The sequence below is a fragment of the Garra rufa genome, chromosome 11 (genome assembly GCF_049309525.1).
Source record: "Garra rufa chromosome 11, GarRuf1.0, whole genome shotgun sequence".
Lineage (NCBI taxonomy): Eukaryota > Metazoa > Chordata > Actinopteri > Cypriniformes > Cyprinidae > Garra > Garra rufa.
This window is the reverse complement of record NC_133371.1, coordinates 4,523,937-4,541,711: the sequence shown is the minus strand read 5'-3', so window position 1 is coordinate 4,541,711 and position 17,775 is coordinate 4,523,937. Positions and strand designations below refer to the sequence as shown.

At 40.1% G+C, this 17,775-nt stretch overlaps 1 protein-coding gene across 1 annotated transcript in view; it reads right to left on the bottom strand.

The window, feature by feature from the left end:
* Positions 1–5,595: 5,595 nt before the first annotated feature.
* LOC141346182 (contactin-5-like) overlaps positions 5,596–17,775 on the bottom strand; it is a 52,777-nt gene continuing 40,597 nt past the window's right edge. The window contains exon 5 of the mRNA XM_073851092.1: positions 5,596–5,789. Within this exon, the coding sequence (XP_073707193.1) occupies positions 5,596–5,789 (194 nt within the window). The remainder of the gene's footprint in view (positions 5,790–17,775) is intronic.

Genomic DNA, 17,775 nt, shown 5'->3' with positions numbered 1-17,775 from the left:
GCAAACAGATCTATCTGGGCCTCCCCGAAATGCCTCCAAATCAGCTGGACTGCCTCGGGGTGGAGTCGCCATTCTCCAGGGAGGGTGGACTGCCGTGAGAGCTGATCGGCTGCACGGTTGAGTTCCCCCGGAATGTGAATGGCACGTAGCGATTTCAGCCACGTTTGACTCCAGAGGAGCAGACGGCGGGCGAGTTGTGACATGCGACGAGAGCGGAGGCCGCCCTGGCGGTTGATATAAGCCACAGTCGCAGTGCTGTCGGTACGCACAAGTACGTGCTTCTGACGCAACGTCGGTCGGAAGCGACGAAGGGCCAGAAGCACAGCCAGCAACTCGAGGCAATTGATGTGCCACTGCAGTCGAGGTCCTGTCCAGGAGCCCGAAGCTGCTTGCCCGTTGCACACAGCACCCCAACCCGTGGTGGAGGCATCCGTGTAAACCACGATGTGCCTGGACACCTGCCCCAGGGGTACTCCGGCCTGGAGAAAGGCAGGGTCTGACCACGGGCTGAACAGGCGGCGACACTGCGGGGAAACGCCAATCCGGAGTGTGCCACGGTGCCATGCCCGTCTCGGGACTCGGTCGTGTAGCCAGTGCTGAAGCGGTCTCATATGAAGCAACCCCAGCGGCGTTACCGCGGCCGCAGCTGCCATATGCCCCAGGAGCCTCTGAAAAGTTTTTAGAGGAACCGCTGTCTTGTGCCTGAATAAATCTAGACATCTCAGCACCGACTGAGCGCGCTCGTTGGTGAGACGGGCTGTCATGGAGACCGAGTCCAGCTCCACACCGAGAAAAGAGATCCTCTGCACTGGGGAGAGTTTGCTCTTTTCTCGGTTGACCTGAAGGCCCAGGCGGCTGAGGTGCTGAAGCACCAGGTCCCTCTGGTCGCATAGCACCTCTCGAGAGTGGGCTAACAGAAGCCAGTCGTCGAGATAGTTGAGGATGCGGAAACCTGACAGCCAAAGAGGGGCCAGGGCCGCTTCCGCAACCTTGGTGAAAACGCGAGGAGAGAGGGACAGGCCGAATGGGAGAACTTTGTACTGGTATGCTCGACCCTCGAACGCAAACCGAAGAAAGGGCCTGTGGCGAGGAAGAATCGAGACATGGAAGTACGCGTCCTTCAGGTCGATGGCTGCAAACCAATCCTGGGGACGAATGCATGTGAGCATGCGCTTCGTCGTGAGCATCTTGAACGGCAGCCTGAGAAGGGACCGATTCAGGACTCTGAGATCCAGGATGGGTCTTAACCCACCACTCTTTTTGGGCACGATGAAGTAGGGACTGTAAAACCCTGACCTCATCTCGGCTGGAGGGACAAGCTCGATCGCATCCTTCGCCAGTAGGACTGCGACCTCTGCACGCAGGACAGCGGCGTGGGTGTCTGAGTGGACACGAGTGTGAAGGACACCTCTGTACCTGGGCGGAGCTTTGGCGAACTGAATCGCATAGCCGAGACGTACCGTCCGTATCAACCACCGCGAGGGGCTGGGGAGCTGAAGCCAGGCCCCCAAGCGCCTCGACAGGGGTGTCAAGGGAACGTTGACCGACGTGACCGTGGTGGGGCAGCCTAGGGGGGGAACAGGAAGGGGAGACAAGCTGCTCTGAGCAGGGCCTACCTTCTTCCCAGGTTCCCGCGCTGGCGAAAGACAGCTCCGAGTCCGGCTCCGAGAGGGCATCCTGGTGCCGCCCGGAACGGGAACACGGGGCCGAGGCCCCGGAGGTGAAGGAAATTGCTCTTTTATTGAAGTTGTGGGTACCGCCGACCCGTGGGCCGGCGGCAGCGTTAAAGTGCACAACAACCCCCGGCCCTCCAGCGGGAGCGGGGACGTAGATGTTCTCGTCCCCTGAAGAACAAACTTCTCCACCTCCGGGTTGCCCGCGTCAGGGACGTTTCGCGGCTCTTTTGCGGGTGTTCTTTGCAGGTCCCTGAGAGGCGGGCGGCGCCGCACCCCCGCGGCCGGCTCGACGTCGGGCCGTCTCCTTCTTGGGTTCAGCAGGCGACGGAGCAGGTTTGGTGGGGGCCGCGGGGGGGCGCCCTCGGCGACGAGCGGGGGGAGGCTGAGCCACCGGCGGCGGGATGGGTTTAGACTCGCGGCGGGGCAAGATGTGTTGAATGGCCTCCCGCTGCTTCTGGACTGCCGAGAACTGCTGGGCAAAGTCCTCGACAGTGTCGCCGAATAGGCCACTCTGGGAGATAGGAGCGTCAAGAAAGCGAGCCTTGTCGACGTCTGCCATCTGGGCCAGAGTGAGCCATAGGTGTCGCTCCTGGACCACGGCTGTGGACATCACCTGACCAAGGGAACGCGCCGTGACCTTCGTCGCCCGTAGGGCGAAGTCGGTGGCGGCGCGGAGTTCTTCCATAACCCCCTGGTCGGGACCACCCTCGTGCAGCTGTTTCAGGGCCTGGGCCTGATACACTTGGAGGATCGCCATAGCATGCAGGGCGGTGGCGGCCTGTCCAGCGGCGTGGTAAACGCGGCCCGCAAGGGCGGACGAGCGCTCGCACGCCCTGGACGGGAGATGCGGACGATCCCTCCAGGTGGCAGCGCCGCGTGGGCACAAGTGCACCGCCACAGCGCGCTCGACCCGGGGAATCGCTGCATACCCCCTGGCTGCCCCGCCATCGAGGGTGGCGAGGGGAGAGGAGCTGGGGCGGGGCCGTGATGAGAAGGGGGCCCGCCAGGATCTAGTCAGCTCCTCGTGCAGCTCCGGGAAGAATGGGACCGAGGGGGGGCGAGGTGGAGCCGCGGGGGCCCTCCCCAGGAACCAATCATCCAGCCTAGAAGGATCGGCCGGGGGCGCCTGGGGCACCTCCAAACCGATCCCCCTGGCGGCCCGGAGGAGCATAGTCGATAGCTCGACGTCCACCTCAGACGGAGCGGCCACCTCTGGAGGGGGCCGCGCCGCCGAAGCGTCCGCCTCGCCAACCGACTCTCCCTCTGATGCTGCGGTCGACATCTCATCCTCCGCAGGAGCACCGAAGGAGACGCTCAGCCCGCTGGGCGGGGAAGCGTACTGCTCCGGGAACTCGACGGGACCACGCTGTGTGACAGAAGACCGCAGGGCTTTCTGGGCCGGCGGTGCGTTCTGCACGGTGACAGTTAAGTCCCCCCCGCGTCTCGCCGCGGTGGCCGAAAAGCATTGACGGCTTAACGACAGACCGCGAGAGGAAGGCGGGGGGAGCCGCCTCGCGAACGAGCGGCGGGACTTCAGCGTGCTCATGGTCATGCATTCGCAATGAATGCATTCACCATCCATGAACGCTGCCTCAGCGTGCTCACTCCCCAAACACGTGAGGCAGTGATCATGTCCGTCCGCAGGAGGGAGGAAACTACCGCATCCTGAAGCGCACGGCCGAAAAGCCATTCTGAAAAGAACGTCTTGCGGCCGCGAGAAATTGCTCTTTTAGCTCCCGGTCTGCCCAGGGAAAAAGCCGCGGGGCGGCTGTGCACTCAACGGGACTTTCTCGCTGGAATGCAGTGCGGCTGTAATGGCCGTGAAAACGGCAGCCCGCAGGAGATCGCTGACGGCCGCCAAACAGAAAGCTCTTTTAGTCTTGGCAGCACGTCAGGAGAGAGAGCAGGAACTCTTTTTGAAGAACTCTTTGTAGTTTTGTCTAGAAGTCTCGTAGAGAGAAAACAGCAGGCTCAACATCAGACGGATCTGAAGCGAAGAAGCTGTCTGACTGGCGCATGACGTCGCTATTTATACCCGTATGTACGGGGCGTGGCGCGTCATGCAAATGCCACTCGCCAATTTTCATTGGCCTTTTGTATAAGGCTCAGAGATGATTGGATTCTAAGCGAATTCCCATGTAACGTCGAAGTGATTCGACTGAAGGGGAACTAAATAACTGATATTGATGTGTATTACAATTCTTTAAGGAAAAATTTTGGACCAATACCATTTGAGTTAATTATTTAAAACTATTTGAGTGTGATTTAAAACAGAAGCCACATGTATGAAAAAATGTCTTTTTAGAGAATTTATTTTAAAAGATAATTTATTGATACAATGGCAAAAATATTGTCACAAAATTTGGTATGTAGCCTCTTGTCCATACCTTGCAGTCATATACCAAATATCCTCATTATTAATCATTCACAATTGGAATTATTGGTTTTTGAAATTTGACTGTCTGTTGTTTATTTTTTTGTTGTCTCTACAACCCCTGGCAAAAAATATGGAATCACCACAACTTAGATGTTGTTCACCCATTATTTTTTCTTCACAGTAAATAAACAAATCACAAATACGACACTATTTTTTGTGTTTATTAATTCAACATTGTGGTTATGTGAAATAAACCTCAAACAAATGAGATTAAGCTATTTTAACTAATGGGAAATTATTTTCCATGTCAAGTACATACAAAAAAAAAATAAAAAAATAAAATAAAATAGAATCATTCAATGTTGAGGAAATAATTATGGAATCATCAACCAAAAAACTAAATTCGTACTTTGTTGCTCCTCATCTGACATGATGGCCTGAATTCTATGGACTTCACTAATGAAAAACAATATTCTTCATCAAGCTGGTTCCAACTTTCTTGAATAGCCGTTGACAGATCAGCTTTGCATGATGAAGTTTCCACTATACATTTTCAATCGGATTAAGATCAGGGCTGTGTGCTGGCTTTGTCATTGAGTTGATTTGGCTTTCCTGAAGAAAAGCTTTAACACTTTTTGCTCTGTGGCAAGGTAAACCTGTGAATTGACTGTTGAGGTAAGGATTGCCATTTCCCCCAGTCTTTTACCTGACATGCAACCCCATATTATACAGGCAGTCATCTTTATGAATTTCATTAGAACGGCACAAGACAAAAGTTCTAGCATCATCTCCTTGTCCATTGCAGATTTGTGATTCATCACTGAATATCACTTTCATCCAATCATCCTCTTTAGCCCACTCTAGTCTTGTTTTCTTTTATGTGGTAATGCCGCCATTTGTTCTTCATTTGTTTCATTGTGGATTTTCTATTTTCAAGGCACTTGACGCTTTGATGTCTTCCATGATCTGTCTGTATGTTTTCGTTTTTTAGTCATTCCATTTTGTTTACATTTTGTTTATATTACACCAAAACAACTTCCAACTTAGATCAAGCTTCTTTTGCCACACAGTTGTATAATCATTTCAACTGACAGCTTTCTTGTTGGGGACTTGTTTCCTTACAATTAGCCAAGTTTCATTTTTGAGGTATGTTTCACATAACCAGTGTTTTGAATAATTAAACAAAATTGTTTTGTGTCATATCTGTGATTAGTTTATTTGTTTTAAAGTAAAAAAAAAAGAAAAAAAGAAGAACATTGAGTGTAATTTTTCCAAGGGGTTAGGATGAGCTTAACCCCAAAGAAAATGCAAGCCAAATTTCAACTTCTTTATTTAAGCAGCTACAGAGCTATGATGATTGGTTTTAGCTGTAGTGCCACCTGCACTTGCATTTAAATGGGGCATGAAATGGGCCACTATCATAGTATGAAACCTACAGTAAGTATGAAATGCAGCAGAACAAATCTACTGCTGGCACAGAAGATAAATCTATATGACTTGTAATATCTATCTTATAAGATTCTTGAATATAAGGTTTCGATTTCATATGCAGACAGCATCCGAAACAAAACGCATGCAGGTGACCTTTATGCTGCTCTTTTCAACAGGATACAGAGACAGAACAGGAATAGAGCACCCACCTGGCGAATGAGGAGGGGGGGCACACATCAGCACAACACCCTGGCCTTCCCTCACTGAAACAGCTCCTCTCGTCCGACCGCTGAACGCCCCGAGATCTGCAAACACCCACAAACACACGGCACAGACTTAACCAGTGACAGAGTGACACACGGTGGCACAGAGGCAGCTGTTAACCTGCAGATTAAGGGTCAGAGATTGCATATGAGCGCTCGGAAATCGGATAAGCGCTCGGGGCTTGGCTAGATTTAGTATCTGTCACCTGAGGTTTGACCTCGGCGTGAGCTTTCACTTTAACCTGCCCCACACCCCAAACCTGCCGCTTAAATCTCACTTCCTGTTTCCCTCCGGACACGACAGCCAAGTGGTAATTAAAACAGGTAACCTTGCTCGAAGCCTTCTATCTTGTGAGTACTTTTAAAATACAGGCAATACGCGGAAAATCATTTTAGTTCACAAAAAGCTGAAAATTGTGGGCGATCATTACAGTTTCAAGCCATGTCTGAGGACAGACATTGGGTGGTATTTTTAAAATGTAATTTGAGTTGGAATGAAGAGGTGAAGGTTTCAATGTGCAGCAGAGCTCTGGAAATCACACAGCGCAGGGAACGTCTCATCAGGCCGCAGGAGTCTCACAACTGAGTCGACAGGTGGAGCTACTACAGTTAATCTGTTGAAACAAATTGCATTTGCATAAATTACCATAATTAATCTGCAAACTCTGAGCACAACACCATTCCATTGGCTGACTGCCCCTCAAAGTGAGAAAAGGTGAGGAGGGTGTAGTTTTAGCACAGTATTGCAAAGTAATTACACAATTTTGACAATAAGAACAACATTATCATTGCTCACGGTTGCTCTTACAGGTCATGACTTACTGGAGATCTTATTTTAGTATCCAGCCAAGAAAAAAATGTGTTTTTAGAACATTTTGTTAACGATCTTAGTCCTAATAAAGTCCTATTATGTTCTCTGAACATTCAAAATACCCAATATTTTACATGTTTAAAAATGTTTTATTTATATTTATTTGCAATGTTAGAGAATACATTAAGGGAACAATTTTGCAAACATTATGAAACGTTGCATACAATAATAATAAATAAGATAAGATTAAGAAGATAATTACTGTTTAAAATAACTAAATACAAATGTTTGATGAACATCTAGTTTAAACGTTTCAGAAAAAAAATGTTGCATTAACAATGTAAAGCATTTTTTGGACTGATGTTTTGAGAATTTTTGTTTATTTATTTTTTATGTTTTAGAAATGTTTTCCTCTTGGAACATAACACTATTAAAAACCAGATAATGAACATTCTATTAAAGTTATTTGAAGAACAACTTTTTTTTTTTTTTTTTTTTTTCATAAGTTCTGAGAACATTTCTTGTTTGCTGAGTGTCAACTTTGTCTTAAAATTTTTCTTAAAATATAGATCAAACCAAATATGGATATAGCTCTTGGAAGAATCTGGTGAGAAATGTTTGAATTCATTTTGATATTCTGCACTTCCGCACACTTTTTGGAGAAGCACAGTTTGAGACATTGTTGGGATCTTTCCTGAAATTCAGGAACTAGTAAGACTACTGGGGTCTCTTCTCAGAAGAAGAAAAAAAAAAACACCCAAGAAACAGGAGAGTTAAACAAAAGTCTCAATAAATAAAACCAAAGAGAAACTCAATAAATCAAATTTACATGGAGTATGAGCTTTCAAGGACAGATTTTTCAGCCCTGAGTCTCCTGGGTCTGCTGAAAAAATCAACACTTAATTTTTAGATAAAGGTCATTTTGGCTCAGTTTAGCTTGCACCTAGAACGTCCACTTTTCAAAGCTCTTGGTAACAAGGTGCAAATGGAAATGAAACTTTAGCAGCATTTATGGAGGTCAACAAATCAATAAGTGTCCCAGCTAAGCATTGCTGTGCTGACATATCAGCAAATATAATGGTACAATCAGAGTTCAACTGGAATGGCACTTAATTTGGCTTAGCAGCCACATTCACGCAAGGAATTAAACAATAACAACTTTTTTTCTAGGCTCTTGAGAACAAAAGCGATAAACAGCTTTTGCAAATTATAACTAAATGGATTCTAGATCTAGAGGAAGAAAACAAGAAAACGTCTGAGTTACATTTAAGCAGTGATTTTTTAGAGATTTGCAATGAAACAAGGATAGTCAATGAGAGAGAGAAAAAAAAAATATTACAATAGTACCCTTGTGAAAAAGGAGTACACTGAAAGAAAATAATATTGTTCACCCACTGAATTAAGTTTATTTTTTAAAGTCTTTTTTCATGTTTTTGTTTGTTTGTTTTGTAGTGTACACTCTAGTAAAAAGCACAATTGTTACAGAATCACAGAAATAATATTCTTTAAAACAGTGTTTCTCAGTGTGGAATCACTAAATTAAATATAAATTCATGTTAAAACACTTTTTTTTTTTTTTTACATTTAAGAACAGTAAAGTTTTTTTTTTTTTTAATTATTATTTATGTTTTTTTATTGACCTGTTTGTAAGCACTGTGCAGTGTTAATGTTCAACTGTATATTTACAATGTTAAAGTGGCTGATATCAGTAAATATTCTTTCTAGGAATAAAACTGCCTCGTTTGTTTGTTTGTTTTCCTGTGCAGAGCTGTAGCTGAATAGTTAGGCTAACTACGCTACTGTATTTTAATGTTGGTCTTTATGGTGATGCTTGGAGAGCCAAATATTTTCTGAGGTGCTACATGGTATAAAATGTTTGAGAACCACTACTTTAAAATAATATATTAAAGTGTGAATTAAATGTAACATTTTAAGGCACTTAATTGCATGTAATTTATAATTTAATGAAAATGCATTACAATTTACATTTTTAAAAGAGTGAATTACTTTCACTGTTTTAAATATGGTTAAAGTGTACTGCCAAAAGCATTCAAGGTAAACCAAAATATACTAAACCAATGCCACTTCTTTATAGCACAACAAAAGATTATTAAAACTAAATTATTTAATTTACTTTAAAGTAAAATAATTTCATTAATATAATATTATCTCAAATACTTCTTACTTAGTACAATTAAGTACACTTCTTTTTCACAGTAGGTCAATTTTGATCATATGTTGACAAGCAAAAGCTTTACTCTCCATTGAATCATACATGAGATAATAAAGAGATCTCGCATGTTATTCATTCCTAAGAGTAGTGGCAATTTCAGTAACTTCCCACCAAGAATGGCTGTTCATTTAACTATTTATTTTTTCCGGTTAATTGTATGCATGTGAAAGAGTTCCAGCAGGCTTAGACATGCGGGTAATTAATCTTTTTTTTAGTTTTTTCTCTCCCTCATTGTGGGTTGAGACAGAACAGAAGACAGAGCTTGTGGGACAAGAGACGAGCTGTTTCATCTGCCCCGGTCGTGGGTGGTGTTGATTAGCCCCTTTCAGACTGAAGTGAAGCAGTTTTAATTTCACACAGCAGCAATGACGTCGGGGGGCCTGAGAGAAACTACCAAGTGTGGTTAATGTCTGCATATCAAGCAATACACTCCACACTAAAGTGAAACAACATTCACAATCCACTTCCATACTGTGACTACACTACATCTATTCATCAGCTCTGAAATCAAAAGTCATTTTCAGACGAAAATGAAGGCAGACGAAAAGGTGTCAAACGTGGTAGGCATCTGGTCTGTCCTAGCTGAAGGTTTTAAAAGATCTAGGCTAACGTGACTGGTTTTGACACGGCAATGCTGTAAATCACTTTTACTGAACAATAGCTGATCTTTGCCCCTGTCTATTACAACATCTGACAGACCGCTATATTCTCTGGTGAAACGTATGATTTGAAAAGCACAACCTTGACATGTGCTCTGACATAATATATAGACATCTATATGTGTACAGCATTGCAGAATAAAGCTCACAGGTCAACAAAAAAACACCTTGACATGAAATAGTGAAGGAAATGCATTACATACAGAGGAAACATTTTTCAAATACCACAGTGTGCCATTACCATGTGACATATTGTACAGTGTGTGCTTTACACAGTCGTCCAACTAAAACCTCAACTAATACCTCAAAAGCCCTAGATAATAAAAAAAACAAGATAAATTGTGAAACTGTTGGAAGCACAGTGTACTTTAATTAAAAGAAGCCAAACCAAAGGACACACCAAATATACAAAATCACCTAATCCTCATGTCGTGTTCTGGTTATTTTGACCCAGAGAGAATTTCCTTTTTCCTCTTTCTTGAAAATTCTACTGTAGGTATTGCATTGGGCTAAAAGTTACAACTTCCCTAACAACTGTATTATTGTTATTATTATTATTATTATTATTATTATTATTATTATTATTATTTGTCACGATTTGAGTCGTCCTGTCATCACTAACTCTTGCACTACACTTCATGGACTTCAGCCCCCACAAGCCACTGCACCAATCACTGCATTCACCTGCAGCTCATTCTCACACACACACAGCTGCAGCTCATCACACGGACAGCATTTAAGCCACTCACACATACAGCTATCTTGCGAAGTCTTATTGTTCCTAATGGTTGTAATTCTGAGCGTTTCTTCCCGTGTTTGTTTTCCCGTGTGTTTGATTCCTGGACTCCCTCCCGTGTTTGATTCTCGCTGCCAGCCCCGACCTTCTGCCTGTGTTTGACCACGATTTCTGCCTGCCCCTTTGTGTTTGTTTGTTTCAATAAATGCTGCAAATGGATCCGTACGTCTCTGACCTTCCTTGTGACATTATTATTATTATTATTATTTTACTGTTATTCTTTAGATATTTTATTTTTTAATTTGGGGGAGATTTTTGTTACACTATTGATGTTCCTGGTCAAAAAAAAAAAAAAAAAAAAAAAAAAAAAAAAAAAAAAAACTTAATGGTTGCCAAATACCGGATTCTTTTTTAACAGCAAATTAAAGATTTCCTGCACAAATAAAATACAAATAAATAAAAAAGTTATATTTATTTTATTCATTTTATTAGGTATTCATTGTAGTTGTAAAATTGTAAAACAAATACTACTAATTTAACATAATTATGTAGAACACCAACAATATCTAACTAGAGAAAAAAGTTTGTGTGATCAGAAAGTGTGAAAAGTTTTTAAAAGTTTTAGAAATTGTATGGTTTTCAGTCCAAAAAAGATTGAAGTTTAAAGTAGTTTTAAAGCTAAAAGATTGAATGTTTCGAAAGCTTTGGATGGATTGATAAATGGATAGATAGCATGTTTTAGCATGTTGCTAAAATTTATCTAACTTTTATAGCATGCTGCTAGCATGTAGATAACATGATTAACAAATTACTAGCATGTTCTAGCATGATTAGCATGTTGCTAGAATGTTTCTAGTATGATTATCATGTTGTTAGTATCATTACCATGTTGTTAGTATGATTAGCAAGGCACTAGCATGTTTCTACCATGATTAGCATGTTGTTAGCATGTTTTTAGCATGATTAACATGTTGCTAGCATGTTTCTAGCATGATTAGCATGTTGTTAGCATGTTTCTAGCATTTTACTAGTGTGTAGCTAACATGATTAGAATGTTCCTAATATGTTGTTAGCATTACTAGCATGATTAACATATTACTAGCATGATTAACATGTTGTTAACATGTTTTAGCATGATTAACATGTTGTTAGCATGTTTTTATTCAAATTAACATGTTGGTAGCATGTTTCTAGCATGATTAGCATGTTTCTAGCATTTTACTAGTGTGTAGCTAGCATGGTTAGAATGTCGCTAGTATGATGTTAGCATTACTAGCATGATTAGCAAGTTACAAGCATGATTAACATGTTGTTAACATGTTGCTAGCGTGGTTAGAATGTTGCTAGCATTATGTTAGCATTACTAGCACAATTAGCAAGTTACAAGCATGTTTAACGTGTTGTTAGCATGTTTCTAGCATGATTAACAAGCTGTTAACATGTTTCTATCCAAATTAACATGTTTTTAGCATGTTTCTAGCATGATTAGCATGTTGTTAACATGTTTCTAGCATTTTACTAGTGTGTAGCTAGCATGGTTAGAATTACTAGCATGGTTAGCAATTTACTAACATGATTAACATGTTGTTAACATGTTTCTAGCATGATTAGCATGTTGTTAGCATGTTTCTAGCATTTTACTAATGTGTAGCTAACATGATTAGAATGTCCCTAATATGATGTTAGCATTACTAGCATGATTAACACATTACTAGCATGATCAACATGCTGTTAACATGTTTCTAGCCTGTTTACCATGTTGTTAGCATGTTTCTAGCATTTTACTAGTGTGGCTAGCATGGTTAGAATTACTGGCATGATTAGCAATTTACTAGCATGATTAACATGTTGTTAACATGTTTCTAGCATTTTACTAGTGTGTAGCTAGCATGGTTAGAATTACTAGCATGATTAGCAATTTACTAGCATGATTAACATGTTGTTAACATGTTTCTAGCATGATTAGCATGTTGTTAGCATGTTTCTAGCATTTTACTAGTGTGTAGCTAACATGATTAGAATGTTCCTAATATGATGTTAGCATTGCTAGCATGATTAACACATTACTAGCATGATTAACATGTTGTTAACATGTTTTAGCATGATTAACATGTTTTAGCATGATTAGCATGTTGTTGGCATGTTTTTATCCAAATTAACATGTTGGTAGCATGTTTCTAGCCTGTTTACCGTGTTGTTAGCATGTTGCTAGCATGGTTAGAATGATGTTAGCAAGTTACAAGCATGTTTAACGTGTTGTTAGCATGTTTCTAGCATGATTAACAAGTTGTTAGCATGTTTCTATCCAAATTAACATGTTGTTAGCATGTTTCTAGCATGATTAGCATGTTGTTAGCATTTTTCTAGCATTTTACTAGTGTGTAGCTAGCATGGTTAGAATTACTAGCATGATTAGCAATTTACTACAATGATTAACATGTTGTTAACATGTTTCTAGCATGATTAGCATGTTGTTAGCATGTTTCTAGCATTTTACTAGTGTGTAGCTAACATGATTAGAATGTTCCTAATATGATGTTAGCATTGCTAGCATGATTAACACATTACTAACATGATTAACATGTTGTTAACATGTTGTAGCATGATTAACATGTTTTAGCATGATTAGCATGTTGTTGGCATGTTTTTATCCAAATTAACATGTTGGTAGCATGTTTCTAGCCTGTTTACCGTGTTGTTAGCATGTTGCTAGCATGGTTAGAATGTTGTTAGCATGATGTTAGCAAGTTACAAGCATGTTTAACGTGTTGTTAGCATGTTTCTAGCATGATTAACAAGTTGTTAGCATGTTTCTATCCAAATTAACATGTTGTTAGCATGTTTCTAGCATGATTAGCATGTTGTTAGCATGTGTATAGCATTTTACTAGTGTGTAGCTAGCATGGTTAGAATGTCGCTAGTATGATGTTAGCATTAATAGCATGATTAGCAAGTTACAAGCATGATTAACATGTTGTTAGCATGTTTCTAGCCTGTTTAACATGTTGTTAGCATGCTTCTAGCATGATTAACATGTTGTTAGCATGTTTCTAGCATTTTACTAGTGTGTAGCTAGCATGGTTAGAATGTTGCTAGCATTGTGTTAGCATTACTAGCATGATTAACAAGTTACAAGCATGATAAACATGTTGTTAACATGTTTCTAGCCTGTTTAACGTTGTTAGCATGTGTCTAGCATGATTAACATGTTGTTAGCATGGTTCTAGCCTAATTAACATGTTGTTAGCATGGTTCTAGCCTAATTAACATGTTGTTAGCATGTGTCTAGCATGATTAACATGATGTTAGCATGGTTCTAGCCTAATTAACATGTTGTTAGCATGTTTCTAGTATGATTAACATGTTGTTAGCATGTTTCTAGTATGATTAACATGTTGTTAGCATGTGTCTAGCAGCATGATTAACATGTTGTTAGCATGTTTCTAGCATTATGGACATGTTGTTAGCATGTTTCTAGTATGATTAACATGTTGTTAGCATGTGTCTAACATGATTGACATGTTGTTAGCATGTTTCTAGTATGATTAGCATGTTGTTAGCATGTGTCTAGCAGCATGATTAACATGTTGTTAGCGTGTGTCTAACAGCATGATTAACATGTTGTTAACATGTTTCTGGCCTAATTAACATGTTGTAAGCATGTTTCTAGCATTTTACTAGTGTGTAGCTAGCATGGTTAGAATTACTAGCATGATTAGCAATTTACTAGCATGATTAACATGTTGTTAACATGTTTCTAGCCTAATTAACATGTTGTTAGAATGTTTCTAACATGATTAGCATGTTGTTAGCATGTTTCTAGCATTTTACTAGTGTGTAGCTAACATGATTAGAATGTTCCTAATGTGATGTTAACATTACTAGCATGATTAGCACATTACTAGCATGATTAACATGTTGCTAACATGTTTCTAGCATGTTTCTAGCATTTTACTAGTGTGTAGCTAGCATGGTTAGAATGTCGCTAGTATGATGTTAGCATTACTAGCATGATTACCAAGTTACAAGCATGATTAACATGTTGTTAACATGTTTCTAGCATGTTTCTAGCATGATTTGCATGTTTCTAGCATTTTACTAGTGTGTAGCTAACATGATTAGAATGTTCCTAATATGATGTTAGCATTGCTAGCATGATTAACACATTACTAGCATGATTAACATGTTGTTAAAATGTTTATAGCATGATTAGCAAGATATTAACATGTTACTGCATGGTTAGCATGATGTTATGTTTCTAACATGAATAGCCTGTTACTAGCATGTTGCAAGCATGATTAGAATGTCACTAGCATGATGTTAGCATTAGTAGACTATTGTTAGCATGATTAACAAGTTACTAGCACATTTCTAGCATGATTAGCATGTTGTTAACATGTTTCTAGCCTGATTAACATGTCACTAACATATTTGCTAGGCTTGGTTTTATAGATTATTAGCTTAATATCAGTTTATTTTGATAGTCCTCCAACAGATATTCTACTCAGACTATAAGTAATTTAGCAAGTACTTGTGCTTTCCAACTTATTCTACTATCCTTTACCTAAGAGTCTGCTAAAACTCAGAGTTAATAGACAATGGTTAAGTTACTAATCTTAACCATTACTAAATACAAATACCGAATTGACTCCATTTAATTTCCCCTAGATCCCAGTACTGTGTGTGAATTATCATGTGCATGTTATTTCATGTCATTTATTCAGTTCCAGACTTCCTTGTATTAAATCTGAAGAAACAAATGTAAATGATTAACCAAGGCTGCTATCACATATGCTGGCTCTGAAATTATTGTGAAGCTTTTGCATGCATTTGTATTCATCATTACAATGTGCAACCGTAAAAATTGACATCAACAGACATGCACAGACATGCAAAATCACAGACATTCAATGCTGCTGCCAGCATCGCGAGGAAGCACAGTATATTTTGTTGAACGCAGTCTGGGTTTCCCTTTCAGTCAATTTTGCCATTCAAGTCGAACAGCTTGTGTTTGGCCACTGTGTTCCATCTCTTGGCCACAGAGCGGTTTTGGACATTAACTCGTAGTCTGCCATTCTTTGGATTCCCCAAAGCACTTTAGCTTTCTTTCTTCATTTGTGCACAGTCAGATGCTCCTGCATGAATACAGTCATCCTGCAGATGATAAGCTTGCCAACCTTTCAATCATACTGGTTAACACTCACCACCACAGAGAAGCTGTTAATCTGTCGCATTTCATGCACTGCATGTGTTTGAGAGTGCTCTGAAAAGCAAGTGAGCTGTGTGTTAGTGGTAAAAGGATCTGTTATAAATCTGTTAAAAGGATGAACTCTTTTTGTTCGCTGAGGTCCTTCATTTGTGAAGAGCTTGAATGCTTGTCTTTAGTGTCACCGCAGCACAGTGATAAAACTTATTCAAGCACAAAAATATCTGAACTAAATTCATTTTTCTATGTTCTCTATAACCTTTAAAAAGTAGTATGTACAAACAGCAAGTTAATAAATAAACACCTAAAATATGAGCATTGTATAATAATAAATTGAGTTTGAATTGAATAAAAAATGAACCATACTTAATCTAAATGTAAAAAATAAAAATAATATGTTTACTGTTTTTTTTTTATTATTACTGTATTTTATATTTAGTTTAAATATAAAATTTTGTTGTTGTTGTTGTTGTTGTTATAAGTGTGCCTGTGTTAATGCCAACTGCATACATTTTGGCTCAGGTGTTTATTTTTATTGAAATTTTAATATTTCACCCTCATTTCCTTCAAAAAAAAAAAAAAAAAAACAAAAAAAAAAAAAAAAAAAACAATTTTACCCTCTGTACAAAAAAAAAAAATACTCACACCTTAAGGACAAAAATGTCCACAATGAAAATCATTAAAACTGCATTTTAACCCAGGGCCATTTGACTATAAAATAATGCAATATTTGCTAATAGGCATTCATTCTATTGGCAAGGCTTCAGATTTTTAATTTTTACCATTTTTTTACTAGATGGTACAATTTTTCAAATTTGGCATGTACATTTTTTTGTTTTACACTACTGCACATAACAAATATAAATGCCTCAACATTAATGTTGTTGTTCTTCACTGACACATCCAAGAATCTAATAAGCAAAGAAAAAAAAAATCTGCTTAGCATTAAGTATATGAAAATTAACTACTATTTTTTATTTTTTCATAAAAAACAAAACAAAAACAAACACCTGTGGCATTGTGTAAACAAACCAGCATTTAAAGGGTTACAATTCTGAAAATTATTGATTGTTTGGTATCTATGGATAGAACAGATGCTGGTTAAAAAGTCGACATCAGTGAAAGTGGAAAAAAAATTAATAAATCATATTTTTATGACAGTTTTTGGACATGGACATTTTTGTCCATTTTGCACCTATGTGTAACTAAGGGTTAAACTATTTTTACTCAAGAATTGCTAGAAATGATTTGCTAAAATGTTAAATTAAATGTTAAATTTTGAAGTAGAAAGAATGAAATAGTACTTGCTTTTTTTTAGTTTTTGTATGAATTTCTTTTTTGTGTGTTGAACACAAAAGAAGATTTGGTAGAATGTGGGTAACCAAACCCATGGGGCCTCTACAGTATTTTTTCCATCCATATAAATGATGACAGTACCATTACTTTTGCATGAAATATCCCTATATTCGTCACTAATTTTTTCTGAGCTGAACTGGTTTTAGACACTTTCAGCCAGTTAATCTGTTACTGGCAACATTTACAACATTAGTATCATCATTGGCCAATATCGGTCAACTGCCATTCAATTCCGTTTGTGATCAGCAGGGATTTCCTGCACTGCTCCACTGCAGCAAAAGCACAAAGAGCCATCAACAGGCGCAACACCTGTGTTTAACGCTCAAACCTACAGGGGGCTGCTCACAATGAAAGAGAATGAGATCAAAGTTTCTTTTTTCCATGAGAAACGAAAGCTTCTGCTGAGAAAAGACAAGACACCTCTCTGGGACTTCAGGAAAGAAAGAAATAAAGTTTAAGAGAGCGCAATTCAATAGTTTATATCTTATTTATGTGAAGCGGGCGGCTGGCAGGCCGGGCCGTTGGAATTCAGCAAATGTCTGTTGCTTTTCCTCGGCTCCATGGCAGGAAAGAAGGATTGGTATGAGCTGTGTAATGTATGGCCTTGGAAAGGTGATCTCCTCCAACAAACTGTCACGAGAGAGCCGGGATGGAGAGGCTGGGAATCCCATTGTAACAGCGCAGATCATTGATTTATCAGGCGCTGTCACTGCCGCCGCCTTGTTCTCCATATCAGAGCGTTATCCCCGGCCCTCGTCAATTCACTCTAGACGTATGAATTATAACTAATCAATGCTCTCCGCTGTAGTCTAAATGGGAAAATAGATTTTCTTTTGTTGTTCCTACACGGTCAAAGGAAAAGATGTGATAAATGACATATCTTTAGACAGCTGGGGTCATGAAACATGAGAGCGTGGCGACACGTAACGAGTTTTCTTTCTCGTTTTATTTCTTTCTTCTCTTGCTAATGTAACAGCGGCGGTAAATTATGAGGGCAGTCGGTCCTGCTAAAATTGGCATTATTTAC